The 18,821-nt window shown below is 39.8% G+C and overlaps 1 protein-coding gene across 3 annotated transcripts; it reads right to left on the bottom strand.

Annotated features, from left to right (window-relative positions):
- Positions 1–1,944: 1,944 nt before the first annotated feature.
- Positions 1,945–17,790, bottom strand: fam204a (family with sequence similarity 204 member A). Of its 3 annotated transcripts, none has more exons than XM_086122661.1 (8): positions 17,775–17,790; positions 17,488–17,665; positions 17,059–17,149; positions 15,851–15,881; positions 15,603–15,705; positions 14,193–14,282; positions 2,240–2,349; positions 1,945–2,056 (listed from the first exon to the last, which is right to left on the bottom strand). In XM_086122661.1, the coding sequence occupies exons 2-8, from the start codon at positions 17,662–17,664 to the stop codon at positions 2,005–2,007; spliced, it is 654 nt and encodes a 217-aa protein (XP_085978787.1). In that variant the 5' UTR covers position 17,665; positions 17,775–17,790; the 3' UTR covers positions 1,945–2,004. The 3 variants fall into 3 exon arrangements, with proteins under 3 accessions (XP_085978787.1, XP_085978786.1, XP_085978788.1); XM_086122660.1 differs by having other exon boundaries at positions 17,751–17,788; XM_086122662.1 differs by lacking the exon at positions 2,240–2,349 and having other exon boundaries at positions 17,488–17,785.
- Between the last annotated feature and the right edge of the window lie 1,031 nt (positions 17,791–18,821).

The following is an 18,821-nucleotide window of genomic DNA, read 5'->3' as shown; positions in this document are numbered from 1 at the left end:
CTATTGAAAACAGCTCCTCCACATGACAAGGGGGGAAAGTGGATTTTCCAGCTTAAAAGCAGAATCATCTCTGCTCAAGGCATTATCTTGTGTTCAAAGAGATTAATAACAGGCGATGCTATGGATAGGGTGGTGCGCCATTCTTAAATCAGCCCTCCTCATATTCACTGACAACATACTGCTTTGAATACTATCTGGCTAGCTTTGATGAAAAAAACCAAACATATCATTTATGAACAAATAAGAACAATTTGGTCTTTTGTTGGTTGATTCTTCTTTCGGTGAAATGAGACGGTGAAGTGCTAAAATATGATTTGGATCTTGAGAAACTATACGTTAGTAAATTTATCTTGGAGGTTTACAGTGAAGTCCGACTATATTGCAGGTCATCGTTTGCAACCCACTCTGTCACCGATTTGTAAGTACAGCAATCTGTTTTTGCATGTTCTGTTTTTATGTGTTTATGTTCCGCTTACATCTTGTTTGTGGCCACCCTTCCCTCGGAATGAGACAATCTCCGGACGAAGACATGGCTGGACTTTGTTGTAAGCAAACTGTAGGTGATGGCGCAAACCGCGATTGTGATTTCCCCGCAAAATGCGTTTGACACCCCTGCTTAAACTGATGCAACTTTTACTACAGTTGATTAGTATTTGCCATGATCGTTTCACAAAATCCAACTGGGAAACTGCTTGGGAAGTCTGAGGGGAAAAAAATCCTCTACCGAGAGAGCTTTTTGTGATCTCTGCAGCAAATTACTCGGTTGTGACATCCGAAGTCATCCAGAACTTTTGAAGGCTGGAAAATTCAGCTTCTTCACTTCTCAGTCAAGATGTTTTTCATTGCAGGCATCAAAGCGAAGAAATCCCATGTTGTATTTTATGAGTTTGGACTCACGTCTCATTACCGAGATAATTAATAGTTTAATTAGCACACATTCTAGGCAATTTACAGCATCGTACCCACATACAAAATTCACAGGATTCACAATGTGAAAATCGATTCTGCATAATTCTGTTCATGAGACCTGACGTACCACAATGGCCACCAAACGACTGATGTTTTGTTCATAACCTCGCATACTGATTCGGCCAACATAATGGCCAAAATACGTTGGAGACCAATAACGTCAGTGAATGAATTTTATTTCTTGTTCCCTTAAAGCAAGAAATTATTTCCCACATTTGGAAAAATAACTACATGAGCATTCTGAATACAAGCGATCATCCTTCCGAAGCTATTTAGAATTAACGGTTGCAAGAATGGGGAATAATCATTTAGAAGCGGCTTTATAGGCAAAAAGCAGAAACAAAGATCAAAGTCACAATTTTTGACTGGTTAACACGCTGAAGAGCGCTCATCGCACAAAGAGCGCCGAGTGGATGCTTCAAGAAACGCGTGCCTGTTGTTCAGATACAGAAACAATGGTATGTCTTGCAGCATGGGAGACGGCCAACAGCAAAGCAAAGCCTCCGTTTCATGTCTCTTGTGCACCCCCCCCCCCCCAGACCCCCACTCAGCCGTTCTCTCAACTTCCAGTTTATGTTAGCTAACAACAATTTACAGCAAGCAAATTTCATTTTCTTCACACAAATCCTATCGCACATTATCCTGTACATTGCATTAGGGGCCTAATCTTTCCTTTCTCTTCCCCGGGAGAAGAAAGGAGCGCCTTCATGATTAACCCACTTTACAGCAATAAATAAACGCATCATCCAGTAATGTACAGCAGATTTAATTTGAAGGCCAGAACCGCTCAAATCACCGAAGTGTAATGGAAAACTAACACAATGCAGACTCCAATGGACGCCTTGGGAATTAATTTGAATGGGATTTTTTTTTCCTCGCTTTTAGATGGATTTTCTATCCCACCCTCAACCAACACACAGTCTTGCGGGTGTTAATTCTTTCAACTGTGCAAGAAATAAAACTAAACCATATAAGTTTCCTTAAGAAACAGTTTTATTCACTTAACATAAAAAAAAATCTTTTGACTTCTTTTGGTCACATGTAACCCATGTTGCTTTTGGTTTCCCAGCGTTTTTTCGCCTCGAACCTGAAAAACAAACAAACAACACTGCATTACTGTAAACTTGACACACGCATTCAAACTGTCAGCTATCATTTCATAATGACGAATGATTCAAAGTATCTGGACTTCAGCAACTCCATTTTAACTGTACTTGACACCATGAAAGATGGGATGGCAGACACAAACATGAGGACAGAGACTTCGTACCCCCAAGCTATTTGTCTCTTCTTTTTCTTTGCTGCCCTCAAAGCGTCCTCTTCCTGTTTGCGCTGCACAAAGTCACGGCAATCAGTGGCTTTGGCGATTTTCACAGCAAGCTATTTAGAGAGAGGAGAAGTCCAATAGAAAATGGAAATCAGTCTGAGGCATAAAATAAAAACTGTCTGACTGATGCGTCAGGGTGCTTTTTTGTCACGGTCTCTGCTGCCTCCTCCACACCACAGCGGGGCTCAGCATCCAACGCAGCATTTGAGGGCTAAGCAATTAATCACATTTAAATCAATACTGCAATGAAATAGGATGTGTGCGTGTGTGTGTATATATACTGTACATACACACACATATTTTATATACAGTATATATATACACCTGTATATATATATATATATATATATACTGTATATATGTGTGTGTGTGTGCGTGCGTGTGTGTGTGTGTGTGTGTGTGTGTGTATGGAACATAGTGTAGACCAACGTGTCAAAGTCAAGGCCCGCCACATCATTTTATGTGGCCCGCGAAAGCAATTCAAACATGGCAGGTTCCATGAAGCTAGCTAGAATATGTACCAAAATGTCTAATTCTCATATGTAATAAATGAGAGAGACGTAAGCATTTTTTTTGTTGCCAAACACCCCATTACAATCACTTAAACAATAGTTCTATGAACTATTATTCTTGACTTCTTTATATGATTTCAATCATAATGGCCCTCCAAGGAAAATGGTACCTAAAATGTGGCCCGCGACGAAAATGATTTTGACACCCCTGATGTAGACAGTCCAAAATTGATGAGTAAGATGAAAAAACTATTGAGGGAGGCTGTCAAGTGGCCATATCTCCCCAAAAAAAAAAAAAAAACACAACAAATTCCAAAGGTGCTAAAATGCGTTATCGTCCCATTAAACCAAGGTTGAACTTTTTGTTTAAACTCTGCTCACCCCGCAAAAAACACCATACTTAAAGTGAAGCATAGTGATGGCAGCATCATGCTTTAGTGGGGAAGTCAAGCATTTTCTTTATGCGGCCCCATTCGTTTAAACGACGTGTCAAACTCAAGGGGGGGCCCGCCAGGTCAATTTATGTGGCCCGCGAAAGCAAATCATGTGTGTCAACTTGCTAAGATCTGTACCAAAATGTCAAATTGCCATGTGTAATAAATAACATTGAGATTTTGCAATAATTTTGTTACCATGTTGACCCTCACTTGAACAATAATTGAACAAACTATTTTAATCGACTTGACTGACTTCAAAACTACTACTCTATTAATTTGTTGTGTACAAGTAATAATTTTGTGGTTTCACTGTCATCACGGCCCTCTGAGGGAAGATGTAACTCCAAATTGGCCCGCAACTAAAATGAGTTCGACACCCCTGGCCTAAACACTTGTCCACACCGTTTTTTTATCCATCTCGGAGGGCGGCCATTTTGCCACTTGCTGTTGACTGAAAATGGCATCGCAGTGCCCAAGGGCTTAGCTTGCGAAGGTCACATGACCAAACCCAGAAAACAGGTAAGCCGTGATTGGTTGTTACCGGTTCACTGATTGTTCATTTAAAAAAAACATTTCTTTTTTGTAACTCGCTGATTGGTGATTGGCTCAAAAATCGTGGTCACATGAAGCCTATTGTCAACACTTTGATTAGCAAAGAGGGCACAGGACATTATCGCAACCAACAGGTCACAGGTGCTCAGAAGAAGATTCTTGAACAAGTCAGTAAAACATACTTATAGCTTACATTATCTATTTGTTGTGAAAAAGAGTTCACAATAAACAAAGGGGGGAAAAATGGCAAATGCACTTCTCAATCATCCCAAGTAGTGACTTTTCTGTTTGAAATAGCGGAGGCAGCCCCTGAAAACAGTAGTGACGAGAAGGACCGTGACAGCAAGAGGCAAACATTCAAATCCCAGGGAAGACACGAGTGTATTGTGAAGCAGAATAATCCCAATAACCCCAGTCACACAGAAGCACGGGAAACAAAGAGAAAATCCTGCCTCTCCTGTCACTCCTGAGATAGGTTTATTATTCGAGCGCGGGCAAACTTTGATAAACAACTTGGAACAATTTCACCCAGCGTTGGGGGTAATTCTCTGTAATATTCACAGCGCAATCAAAGGGGAAGAAAGTCTTGAGGTAATGAAGAAATCTGCCGCCACTGCACCACTTCGGGGGTTGGGGGGAAGAAAAAAAAAAGACCTGGTCGGGAAAGAAATGTTTCAATTATAATTAAGTGGGATAAACTTTATTAGAAAGACTGAAACTAAAATATCTCCTAATGCATGCTGGGATTAAGCAGGTCAGAGCGAGCAGGCAGAAAAAATTAAACTCTAAAGGCTTTTTATCACTATATTTCAGGAACCAAGGGTGTAAAATGTTCTAATTTGGGATACATTAAAAGCCATAAAGGTCTTTCAAAAAGATTAATGGTACTTTGCTCGGATTTAAGATAAGGGCTCCGGCTGGCTGCGAGTGCCGGGCTGTGGCTGGGCCCTCAAGGCATTCATCTTTACAGCCACTACAAGATTTGTGAAAGTGTCTGTATAACCTGAAGCGTACATACGATGACAGTCCTCGGCCGTTTTCTAGCTTTTAAAATTCTCCAAATCATGTTTTCGACTCTTAAAGAGCCTTACAACGGCCAACTATGGCTGCATTTGCAGTAGATTTGCAAGCAGATGATAGCACACCGGGGCTTTTCCTTGCTCTTTGTTGGATTGGTGTCGATGCTTCTGAGCGGCTGCGATGGGGCGTTGAGATCACACACACACACACACACACACACACACATACAGGATTATTAAATTATGGTATTGACAAACCCAACATCAACTCTGTGGCTATGAGGCCTCATTGTTGGGGAACAATCAAATGAATCAGCATGACTCTAAATGGGTTCATGTCGAGGCATCTTTTTTTCCCCCGATTTAGAGATTACGCGCCATCGTTTCCTGTTACACCCAAATTAAAACACGCTTCCATGCAATCGTTCCCATTTTTGTTCATTTAAACATATATTTCATACAAAATATGTAAAATTAAAGAAAAGGTTCACAATTACGCCTCTTTAATCGTTTTAGTCTCTTGATTGTCTTAGCTGACGCTCAACATTAAATAATGTCAAACAGGTTACCTAGGAGACAGAACAGATCAAAGAAAAAAAACCCTCAAATGTCTGATTAATCAAGCCTGCAAACAGCTTATTTCCTTCAGCCTGCATGCAAGTATGAAAATGAGATTCCGAGAGCAGTACATTGTGCAGATTTGTTCATTCTTATCTGAACAAAGCCAGCGGCAGCTTATTTCATGGATCACTGGCACTGTCAGCACTGTGGCGCTGAGCAGGTGACGGCTCCTCTTTCTGTGGCGAGAACAAAATTAGCAAAAAGTCGGCACAAATTAGCCTCTCATGTTTTCTGTAATATGACATTATTTTTCATTTACTTTTTTTGATCCACTTTTCAGGATTTTTTTTTCTTTCCTCCCCCACCCCATGTATCTTAGTGCCAAATCCTCTCACATCAGAAGCGAGTGCAAATAAGAATGGAAGTACAAAGCTGGGACAAAGGCACGAGACAAGAAACCTCCTGCAGTCTATGTTTTTGTGGCCCTGAGAGGCGGTTCTTCCCACTGCCGTGCATATTTTATGATGAACTGCCTGTCATCCTCATGTTCCCGTTCTGTAGTTTCTCTCTCTTGTGTGTCCTGTGCACAGCCCTGTTAAGAAAAAGGTTTATTCTGAGGATTAATACCCTGACCTTTGGTAGATTTGGATGCAAATAAAGCAGAAAAAAGAAAAAAACATCATTGTGCTCAATGCTGCCACTGCAGCTTAAGGCCACAATGAAGGTTAAGTCAATAGTACAGATTCATTCAAGTTTGAATCGTCATGGAGATTCAAATGGAGGCCCAAACATGGGACCCCACTGCGATTCAAAAATAAATAAATCAACAAATAACGTAGATAAGTAATATAGCTGCCCGCTGCACTGCATATTACGCAACTGAAATCATTGTTAAAGCGCTCAAAACAGTCCCAATCAAAGAGCTGCAAAAATACAAGACCTCAATTAAACACGAAAACCGCATCTCCATGTGGATAAAGTGTTAAAGCTTCTTTGAACAATATCAAATAAATGATGGCTTTAAGGACGAAATTGCCTTAAAGCCATTCATAAATTTCCTATCCAGAAAGACTCTTCCAATTAAATCGTGTGAGAGGTGGATTAACAGGGGCTATGTGGCTTTGCCTCACTAAATCACCTCCCCGAGCTGCTCTGCTGCATTTGACGTGTAAACGATTAATGACCAACCTAATTCCCTTATCACACTACCTAAATGCCTAAATAATGTGCCCTTAGTCAACCTTGGCAAGAAGGCCGATATAAGAAAGGAATGAATATCAGATTAGGCAGTGTGCGTGCGGTATTTATTCCGTCATAATTTCTTCAAACCGAGACAAAAGGGTAAGAAAGCATGCCTTGTTGCGGCAACATTGGGAAGGTCAAAGGATCGCGAGATCAACGGACACCACCCACATCGCCTTCGAAAAGACAGAGACCCCGCGTCATCCGAATGTGAGCCAACGGGCTGAATTCAACGGCCGTAAACACGCAACCAGTTTCAAATCCTACAAAAGACAACACAAGCGAGAGTAAATTATCGGAGTCATCAAATGAGCATTTCGACAAGGGGTCACCAACATGGCGCAGATCTACACGGTTAAATATTTCTTCTTAAAAAAAGGTGCAGTCGAACAGATCAAAGCGAGTTCTACCGACTTTGCCAATGTCTTTTGTAGGATCTGCACGAATGGAGGATCTGCAATAATGGCTCACTGCAGCAAAAAAACAACAACAAAAAAGAAACTCCGGGGAGGACACAGCCGAACAACAATGTCTCCATTTTCTCATCAAGTAATCTGATTGGAGATACACATGACGTGTCGTCATTAGGGAACCCCCCCCCCCTCCCCCCTCCCCCCCCCCCCCCCCCCACACACAAAAAGTTCACTTGCTTGTGCACAAGCCATTATCTTGCCTCTTCTGAGTGGGGTGGGCTTATTAGCAAGCTTTGAACTCACACTTAGAATAATAAGCCATCAACAGTTTTATAAGCTAATTAGAGAAAACAGTATAATTAACGAGTGACTAGCAGTAAACGGCAATCATTACAAAAAATTTTTTAAAAAATAGAAACCACGGGTGCTAAGCTTTCACTACCACCAATTAAGGCATAATTACAAACAAATTATATATGTGTTTTGCTGTGGGCTCCAATTTAAAAATTGCTTTAATTAAAAGAGAAAACATGCTAATTAATTAAACAGCACACAAATCTACATTGAAAAGTATGCTTTGTCTCTCAAGTAATTAATGAAATACAATAATCCAAATGAGATTCCCAGGCATTTGATAAAAGCTTTGTACCCATTTTGGAAATCCATTTCAAAATTAATGGGTGAAAATTTAATGTGAGTCATCCGGAGATACAATAAAAGTTCATTCGCTGATAAATTGCTTATGATGAAGGGAAACAGAACAAAGAAGAGAGTTTGACGAAACTCGGCGCAGGGTGGCCCGAGGGGGGGTTGAGCAGGGACAGTCAGCCTAATTCTCTGATGGTGGTGAGGAGAAAGTCGAAATCTGATAACGCCAACCTTCCATTAATGTTCTGCTCATTCTTTTTCCAATTACAACACAGGGAGGGCAGAGTGAAGGTGTGGAGGAGGAAAGGGAAAAAAATAGATATTAATATCACAAAACACGCTTAGTTCGGCTCTTTGTTTTAGCTAAACTGCCACGTTCGTTGCCCTGACAAAATGCCACAGAACCTTTGTTTCACAGCTAGTCAGGCTGGCCTTTCAAAGGGTAGATTTCAAGGAGAGCGTGGCTTTTTCTTTGAGAAACTGCCACTGAAATTTGAGCCATAATCAGAAATTATTTAACCGTAGCTGCCAACCCACAGAACGTGACTTCCACAATTCCAATTTTTATTCTTTTTTACATTTTGTCAAGAACATTACCGTATGATGGTTACTGCAACGTATAATGTAAAGGATACAAAGAATTACGCATAAGGGGTGTTCACATGCCAACTTTTACTCCGGTGTAGCACCGGGGCTGCCCGCCGTAGAGCGTTCACACGTACAAAGTTATACTGGTGTAGCCCCTGAAAACAGCTTAAACCGGAGCAAACTTAACCCTGCTCAGGAGTAAATGCTAATTTGCGGGGGCAGCACCGATATAAAATGGGACGTGTGAACGCTACAGGGGTAGGCTCGCTACTTGTGAGAAGAGTTGATTACATACGGGTATTGAATGCGTTGCTTTCGTGCTCTGTTGTACTTCCGTCATCTTTCCTTTCTCTCTCTCATCCTTTTACAGTGTCTGACAGACCACAGCGTTGTCTGGAGAAGTATGAACCACGGTTTTTCGATATGTCACAAACACGGCGGGGAAAAGGAAGTACACTTTACACATCCGCATGTTTTATTTTCCTATTATTACTATTATTATCGTATTGCACGGCCGTAGAAACTGCCGTGTGAATGCAAGTGGGGCTGCACCGGGGTTAACACGCTTCTCTTTGGTAAGAAGTTTTATACGCGTGAACGCTCCACAAAATGTACACCGGTGTAAGATATATCACAACAAAATATATCGATGCAGCACCGATGCAAATGTGTGCCGTGTGAACACCCCTATATATTTCAAATGCAAAACACCATAATTATGCTATCATATTGTTAATTAATTACGGTAGAAGTATTTGTCAGTGTCATGAATTTATTCCAAGAACCTTGTAATAAAAGCAGGTCTGCAGACCCACTTTCAGTTTGTAGAAAAAAAAGATGACGTCATCAGGATGTGCACGCATTTTGGGTGCAGAAAGAACAGTGGGGTCCATTATGTTCGCAAGATTTGCGACTGACTTGCCCGCCTTGCCTCGGACCTGACATTTGACAAGACAACCATCCGTATTCAAGCATATCAGTAAGCACAGAAAAAGAATGTAAATGTAGGATGGAGCAGGGGTGCAGGGTTCGATTTGGGCTCTGGCCCTCCTGTGTGGAGTTTGCATGTTCTCCCCGTGCCTGCGTGGGTTTTCTCCGGGTACTCCCACATTCCAAAAGCATGCATGGCAGGTGAATGGCACACTCTAAATTGTCCCTAGGTGCGACTGTGAGCGCGGCAACCAGTTCAGGGTGTATCCCACCTACTACCCGAAGACGGCTGGGATAGGCTCCAGCACCCCTGCGACCCTTGTGAGGATAAGCGGATCGGAAAATGGATGGATGGATGTTGGGCGGGGACAGAAGTGCATGGTAATCTACATTTGAGGACAAAACCTGAGGGACAGGCTTACTGCAATACCATGAGCTTTCCCACAATATCGCAAAAATTATTGTACCGTGACAGCAACACCACGATAAAACAAAACTGTGAGCTTTCGTTGTCATCGCATCCCTACAGGTAATAATGAGATACTTTTACAAAGAAAACCAGGGCTTGCCTGATGAAAATGTAATTTGGCCTGCAATATAATCTGCTAGAAAGTGTCTCTTATTCTTAGGCCATGTAGTATATTTTTTCATTTTCATATTCCTTGGCTCCTGCAATCATGAAATGGACCCGACACTACCTATTGTGGCAGACTGAATCGAGTTTCTGTTTTGAAGTGGTAATGCCTCTCTTAATAGTTGAGATGAGTGCTATGGGGAAACTCGACACACTAACATGGCGTGACAGTCTTTTGTCATAAAATAAGACCACTTTCTCCACATAAAGGACAACCTCAATTTCAAAAGACCTCACCTGCAGTGTTATTTAAAAAGGGGGGGGGGGGGGGAAGCGAGTAATTATTAAGGATGAATAAAACAATTATCAAAGAGTTAATTAGTGAAAGAATGTTGCTGAGTTCAAAGGCAAGTTTTTTTAGTTTGACTTGATACTTGTAATGTGGGGACCAAGACCGACTTCTCCCTGTAACTAGTAAATATTCTTGCAAAGTATGAAGTATATTTTCTTCATTTTAAGACACATTTGAAGTGGTCATTATCCAAATCCACTCCGAGACTTAGTAAATGTTTTGTACTACAGGGTTCAATCTTAGGGCTCTTGCTTTTCCTAATTCATCCAAAAGACGATATTGAGTCGTTTCTATAACCAGAGAGTTATGATTTTTTTAGCTATTTAATAATGCTTAATTGAACTCAATATCATGATCCATTTTTACACCCGTTTTTTTCCTGAATTTTAGGTGCTGTGTTGGCAAAAATACAGTTTAGTATACTGTACATGTTGCCTCAGATAAACAGTGCATTACGTGTTGTAACAAATGTCTGACATATAGTACATAGCGCTCCTGCTGCAGGGCTAACTTCACTTTTGACTTCGAGGCCTTGTAGCAATGCAGGTCTAATTTGTTATCAACTTCCTGCACTGCCTCATTTAGCTGAAATAGCTGCAAAATCAATCTGTCAATTATGGTTTCTGGACGCTATCACATCTCCTGACAGAGCTTGCTTGGGGCTACCCAATGTGTCAGTCACTCAATGTTATGCTAATTACAAAATGAATTAGCCCACATAAAACTTATAAATGCAAAAGCATGTGGATTTATCAAAATACAGCAAACCTGTCTGCTTAATTGGAGGACTTGGACCTTCGAATATGTGGTAATGAGCTTTATGGACTGGTTCAGAGCCAATCATTTTATTTTCCCATTTGTGTGTGCAACGACTTCCAAGAAGAGGTATCATCACCATGATGAGAAGAACCTACAGACATCTTTATGACAGAAGAACCCTGACCCTGCACAATTTAAAGGAATACATGAGGTAGCTTTGTCTAAGCCATTTAGAAACTTGTGATCATTTGCTACCTAAGATGCGATTTCTTTACTTTGTCTTTGAATGCTGGTGTCAGACGGACATACCTCCAAAAGCATCACTTTAGTAATTTGTAAAAAATAACAATCTCATATGTGGACTGACCAGTACTATAGATTTGTGGGGAAAAAATGGAAAATTTACCAACGCCAGCAATATGTAACTACTTTCACTTAGAGGGGGAGTCAAGTCAAAAATGTTCTTTACAATATGTTCTTTGTACCTCCACTAGTCTAAATGTTTTCTGTTCTTTGCACCTCCAATAGCCTAAATGGTTTTCTGATTAATAATGCATTGGTGGAAAATTCATGACGCAGAAAACACACCCACCACTTTCTATTTCTCAGGGGGCTGCCATTCTGCCTTGTATTATCACTTGCTGTCAACTGAAAAGGACATCACAGAGCCAAGCAAGGGCTCCGTGGTGAACCTAACATAACCCCAAACCCAGAAAACAGGTGAGCCGTGACTGTTATGAACTGAGCCCGTAGCCACATTTTCAGTCGACAGCAAGTGGCAGTACAAGGCAAAATGGCCGCCCCGGAGATGGCTAAAACGAGTATTCGTCCCATTACTGTTTAGACTAGTGGGGGGTGCATAGAACATATTTTTGTAAAGCAAATTAATGACTTGACTTACCTTTTAGAAACAACATTTGTCATCATGCACGAATCAACACATTTTTAATATTACTTAAAAAGAACTAGAATAACAATAAAATAACCCAACCTGTAATATTCCCAAGTGATATATTTCAGCCTTTGTAATGAGTTTCTAAAATACTTTTGCCATATTGTTGTTCAAACAAAACAAAACAAAAAAAAAGAAAGTAAAAAGTAAACTCAAACCGTTAAACATGTAATGTGAGCTCAAGACAGTAGAAATTGTTAATGCTGACAGCCGGCTTCCCGTCTCCTTCCATTTCTCTCTGAATAAATCATGTCATCAAGATGTCAAAGCATTTTCTTTACAAAACAATGCCTACAGGGACAAACAGACCTCTTTAGTTCTTCACAGCTGTCAGAATGCTTTTGCATCTTTTGCAAGGATAACCTGTTCATACTGTTTCTGGGACAAAAAAAAAGCCTGCCACAATCTTGTCTTGGTGTTATGAGCATCCACAAATTAAAGATCCAAGCCATTGCATAGCAAATGACCCACTCAATTAGAACCTTGAAATTGATTCTGGCCATACCGGGGACAATTGATCCTCAATATATTTGTCACCAAGCCTCTGTCAAAAGTGAATCGGACTGCTCTAAACAAAAACTATATCCGCACAACATGTAGTGGCATTCAAGATACTCAATAATCAATCCTTGACAATTACAGCTTATTTGATATCATGTGTCTCTGTTCATCCTGTTTGTAGAGGTCTGCATTTTTCCGCATTTCGGTTCGAAAGTGACTGCTGCAGGACTTTACCACATTTACAGTAAGTTCTCTGATGGAAATGAAATTAGCACGGCTAAACAAGGAGAGGAGGATGGATGCCAGACTGCTGTCAGGTCCCATCATCATTCTGGCAAGACAGAAAGCAGGTGCCAGGAAGGCGAGAACCTCGGCTCAGGCTAACACCAGCCACCAACACTCTAAGAGGCTTTTTCAAAGTACAGCGCCAGTGCCAGTCACTATTGCTTTTCTTAGAGTGCTCAAACTTCCCCAGTCCACTCAAAGTTGAGGTTAAAATATAATGGACTATACAATATTTCCCCTAACCCTTGATATTTATCAAATTTACTTCATGAACTCGATGTCATATGAGAAGAGGACATTTTTCTTCAAAAACATTCTCTGGAAATGTCAAAAAATAACATCTGATGTCTCGTATGATATACACGTCAAATCAATAAAACATCTTTTGATAGAAAATTAAAATGAATGAACCTAAAAAATTAAATAAATACTTACAGTATATACATTTAATAAAAAAATAACTCAATAATTTAAAAGAACAACATACCAAATCTGTTGATGTAAAATTAAGTAGAGCGTTTGTTTGATTTTGTTTTTACAATAGAACTGCTGCTCATACAAACCTATTCATCAAATCGAATTGATATCAGATATCACCGTAATTATTGGATTGATTGATTTTATGAAAATGAAGAACTAAATACATAAATAAATAAAAGAAAGCAACTGTCATAAGAATCAAACACTGAAAGGAATATCTTTACAGTCGCACTTACTGTTGGATATTTGTGGATATTTGTTGTATTTACATTTATAGTAAGCACAATTATTTCGTTTGCAGATTTGGTACTGATGTATAGAAGAAAAAGAACGTGATCCCGTATCACTGCTGATGGTGACACATCATTTCACATCCACATCATGATGACGATGATATCAAGGAGCATATTTATTTAAACTAATTTTTTTTTACAAATTACGAGCGAATGGCTAAAAGTAACATCATTACGGTAACCATGAAATTCCTAAATTTGCGTGCCTTTGAGGGGGAAAAAAACCCCAACATCGTTGTCACGGTTACCTGTTTGCAACTATTGCAAAATGCAAAGTGCAGTGAATGCTGTCAGCAAAATACATCAAGAAACAAAGAACTCTGATTTTAAGACTCACCAAAAATGGAAGGAAGGGAAACACCAGTACCGCAGCTGCAGTGTTTCTTTTTAAATACAATCACATGTTTGGGGGCTACACTTTATGCTAAATTAATTTCCAAACCACTCGATCCTTGATGCCTACCAAGGCGGTAAGTTAGAAACTTCAGGCACTGCATTTAGGAACATGTACACTTCAAAGGTATGAAACTCATACCTGCGGAATTATTTAAGAGTTGGCTTGAAAGCAATGTACCCTTCATTAAAAAGCAGAGCCAAAAGTCCTTTAAAACTGCAGCACTTCAAAACTAAGGGGAGGGCTTTCCATTAACTCAATGGAAAAGGGCTGCAGGACTGAATGGTGGGTGTCTGGGTGTGTTTATGTTCCTCTATGTCTTTGCGGCAGAAATGGCCACGGATCCATTAGCCTGATTTGTCACAGCGCAAGCACCCCAAAGATCTCTTATCAGCACAATGTACCTCTCGAGTGGCGAGTCTGTCGCTCATCTCCTCCGCCTTTGCAGTGTCCCCTTCAGCTATGGCCTTCTCTATGCTCTTTTCGAGGCCGGACTGCATGAAGAGAGAAAAAAAAAATCAGGCTTTTTTGGGGGAGAAATAAGGGTACAGTGGGGGAAAAAAAAAAATCAAAGAGTAACTTCAAAAGTCCCCAGGGCCGTATTTTTAATATGATTGCTATTACTACAAATATGTAGATTTCCCCCCAACAAATGAAAACCTTTTTGATTGGATATTAGTGGGAAAATCTTAAAAATGCTACAGGAGATTACCAAACATAAATGTCACTTTAATTACAAATTTCCATTACGGGACGAAGCAGAGCTTTGTGATTGCAAGGCAGTTCTGCTGTGATGAGCCTATCTGTGGAAGCAGACCGCCAGATTTCTTCTGCCTCAAAATATCATCACATTAAAAAAAAAATACAAGTGTAGGAGGTTGCTGCAACTGTGACTCCTTTGATGAAACCTTTGTGGACCTCATCTCAAACTATATCACATGAGGAAAATAGTGTTGATTCCCCCAAAACATCCACACCTCATCATGACGTTTCGTAACTTGCTATATTTTTGAATGTTGTCGACATCAGCGCGGGGCGTAAACCGCCTCTCGCCCACAATCAACTGGGATCGACCCTAGTTTGGAGAAAGCGATGTCGAGGATGGACGGAAATTGTAATGCAATCAAGAGAAAATGTATTTGAGGGATGATGAATGCCTCATTATACAAGTGTAAAAAAAATGTTTTGGATTCATGCAGCTTCTTAATCTTTTCATGGCTGCACCCATCAAAATGAAACTAAATCGGTACAGCGTCAATTAAATGAAATATTAATATACCACAAATAATAACGACAATCATTTCAAACTGAAATGGGAGCAGCTTTTATGCTCTGGGTCAGTTATAATGCTCATTAATCTTACACCCATTTTGCTTCATGTGCAGTTTCCAATGCATCTGAATATAAAAATGCACAACTTGTGAGACATGCCGGAGGAAAATGTGCTATTTTCATCGCTTCCATAAGTACTTAGTCAAACCCTTGTTCCTCTTGCGAAGCAAAATTTGGGTTTTTATGAGGATTTGCACAGTGGAGGAGAACCCTACATCTGACTTTAATCTCAACCACACAAGAAAGGAATGTGCCTCTAATTTTATCACTAAATGTGTCTGAACATAATCCTTAATATTCTACTCAATGTCAGGTTGAGTTTCTTGGAGGATTTTTCTAATCCAGATGTCATATCATATAAAACAATGAAAGAACATGGTGGCATGGAAACACAAAGGATGTGACAGTGTTACCAACAGCAGGGACAGACACGGCGCTAAAACTCACTCGCAGATAAGGTGGAAGGCGGAGGGTTTTATTACCTTTAGAGGGGGGTTGGAACATGCAGGAGGATGAAATCGATCATTTACACCAAAATATTGCTTAAGACCATCCCAGTGCTTCTCCAGCTCCTCCTGACGCTCTCTGTTGACAGGAAATGATAGTTTCACAGTCATGTGGACGACAGCATTTGATGGCCCTTCAACATTATATTCAGTTCTCATTTTTGTGTTGTGCATGATGGATATCATCATAATTATGGATGAAAGGATATCAGGACAATTTGTACCTTGTCGCTGTTGGCTCTTTGCCCTCTGTTTCTGTCAGGTGACAAAACAGACATTGTTAGCCATATACAAACCAGCATGTCCCGATCAGGCTTTAGGCGATGCATTAAGAAAAAAAGAGCGTGCATCCGATCTTTCTCAAATTAATATGCAAATGTACATACATCAATGTGTAGGTGTTATATGTTGTTATATATATTTAAATTATAAATCAGTGCCAAATGCTATTTGCAATACTCTCAAAATAAACTACATATTCTCTTTTTTTTTTTAACTACTAAATTTGATGATACACATATTGAACATTTCAATATGTGTTGGTCCGTTTCAGAACTTTTTATCATGACAGCTTTTCAACCCGAAATGCCAAGCGGGTTCTTTAAATCTTTAGCTTTGTGACCTTTAAATGTTCAGAAAATAACAAAACCATCTTTTTCACACGATATCGAATCAGCTGAAATTCACGTGATCAACCCCGATTTCCGACCTCTTCATCTAGGTACACGTTATCACCAACATATAAACACATTGTTTCTAATTCTCAACACTAATTATTTTACTGTTATTTCAATTGGATGCATAAACAATATTGGAAGACCAACAATCAAGCACACGGTGTCCGCAATGTTGTTTCTACTTAACAGGATAGTTTTCTACGTTGTTTAAAGTAAGTGAGGAGCTGTAAACCATATTTAGTTAGGCTGTTGCGTGTATAGCATTTCATTTCCTCAAATAGTGGCCTTCACTCTACTGGACGGTGAACTTGAACACTCGAAACATCATAGCACTTCTCCCGAAATAGATGCCAAACCTTTTTTGACAATAAAAAAAATAAACTGTGTTCCGGTTAGCTCTCTGACTACTCCACAGTACAGTAGTGTTGTGTGAAACCATTTTCATGGCGTAGGGGCAAATCGTCAAAATAAATTAAATTAGATTAATATATTTATTGCCATTTTCTGAATTTCCTCTTCACTGTTTTGTTTGATTAATAGTTCAGAAAAAATATATGGTTTATATAGTATATACAGTATAGTATAATTTTATAGAACATTATTGATTGAGTAAAGATCTCTAGACTAATTCAACACCTTTTTCCAAATGCATGCCTGGTCACCCCTGAAGTTCAATTAAATAAAAACAGTTATTTAAAAAAAAAACATAGCCACTACGAGGAAAAGTAATATTTACGAAAGATAACTGTCAACACCTTTATTGCGTTGTCGCCTTTTCCTTCTTTTTTTCCTCGGGATTGTCGTCATCTTCGTCTCGTCTTTCTTCTGACGCAGCTCATTAAATTTCTTTGAACAGACAGCACAGTAAGTACCCAAAAGTTATGCAAACATATATCAAGTGGAATAACAACTGCTTCAGACGTACATCCCATTCAAATATACAGTGCAGTACAGGTTTGACATACAGCGGAAACGCTGGATAAGAGCACTTAAGGGAGACCAAACAAAAGGTAACGGGACGGTCATGCATATGGCGGCTAATAGTAGGGTTAGAAAAAAACGGGATTTGTTTTCGACAGGAAATTGTTCTTAAAGATCTTCCCCAGTTGCATTGTGACACAAAGAAACAGCCAAGCACAGATGAACAGTAGCTCACGTGAGACATCATATTATATACAACATACTTGCCACATTTCCTGGGAAACACCAGGCGGGCAACCTGTTGGGAGGTCATTTGTAACATCTGTAACCGTAGGCATCTTCACGTTTACTTCCACTTCTTTCTCATGATGCTCCTCTTCCTGGTCATCCGGACTGAGGTCGTCTTCTGTTAAACCATTGGGTAGAAGACCGCTGTACATACTGATAGAAGACACGTTACGGGCAAAGTATGTTATTCCATTACTGTGATAAAACGGACCGAATTTGTGATAAATTCATATTTCACCAGCAGCCGTGAATAGAAGCTCACATTTCCGGGTAAACATGGTGACGTCATGAGTAATGGTGGACCGATTGGTTGTGACTTAGTCAGATGACCTGAATACTCAATTACATTCGTCCCGGCAATGTTGGATTGCAAGAGACATAACTCTATGACTACTACTACTACTACTACAACTACTAGTAGTAGTAGTGGTAATAATTATTACTCATGAATAATGGTGGTGATAATAATAATAATAATAAACTACAATAGGTACTGCATTTCAAAATAATTAATTGCAATCATCACACTGAATTACACCTTTTATTCTATTCAGAATTTCAGAATAATATGATACATTTAAAACCTCATTTCCAGCAATGCACTATCTGTATACATCGGCTTGCGCAGTTTTATGCTGTCCTGTCCTTCAACCATTTGAAATAAGTAGACTCATTGCGTTCACGCAGTTCTTTTGAACTGAGAGCTAATTCCTGAACACAAATTGCTAATTGCATTTTTATTTTTATTTTTTATTTTTTTAAGAAACCCCTTTCCCATCAATCCTTTCATTATCCGAAATGATTATCCTCAAAAGGTTCATGGGCATGCTGGAACCTCTGTATTGTTGTAAAAATGTGTGTTTAAAAATGATCATACTGGCCAGTTAACTAATGATTACAGTATAATTGATGTTCACGGTGTAAGATCCTGGTCTGCTAGAAGTTGCTAGCAAAGAAGCAAATGAAGATCCCGTGTTCAGTCAGCCAAATAATTTGCTGTTCGTAGGTGGTTGAGCTCCGCTGAAACAGTTCCAACCATACTTCTGTGAAAATTGTACTGTACACTAAAGCACATTTTCTGACTTTTTGACTTCCTCTGTTCTTTCTTGCTCTGTGTTGCACGTTTAGGCTACTTCTTGTCCGCCTTTAGTGATATTTCATTTGCCATCACAGACATGAGAAACTAGTAACTTGAGGAGAGGATCTGTACCTGCACTTGGAAGGATGTTTATCTGCGTCAGCTCCTCCAGCCTCTTTGCACAATCCCAAAACATGCATTCAACACTGTGCATTGTCCTCAGGTGGAATG

This window comes from Hippocampus guttulatus, chromosome 10, assembly GCF_054856545.1.
Source record: "Hippocampus guttulatus isolate MCC_2025c chromosome 10, RoL_Hgut_1.0, whole genome shotgun sequence".
Classification (NCBI taxonomy): Eukaryota; Metazoa; Chordata; class Actinopteri; order Syngnathiformes; family Syngnathidae; genus Hippocampus; species Hippocampus guttulatus.
This window is presented reverse-complemented; position numbering and strand designations above follow the sequence as displayed.

Excerpts from the sequence above, each read along its gene's own strand:
- fam204a (XM_086122661.1), bottom strand. The coding sequence starts at position 17,664 with ATGTACAGCGGTCTTCTACCCAATGGTTTAACAGAAGACGACCTCAGT. Across the intron at positions 17,150-17,487 it reads TTTCCCAGGAAATGTGGCAA|AAATTTAATGAGCTGCGTCA; the intron begins GTATGTTGTATA and ends GTCTGTTCAAAG. Across the intron at positions 2,350-14,192 it reads ACAGACTCGCCACTCGAGAG|CTTGCTGTGAAAATCGCCAA; the intron begins GTACATTGTGCT and ends CTCTCTAAATAG.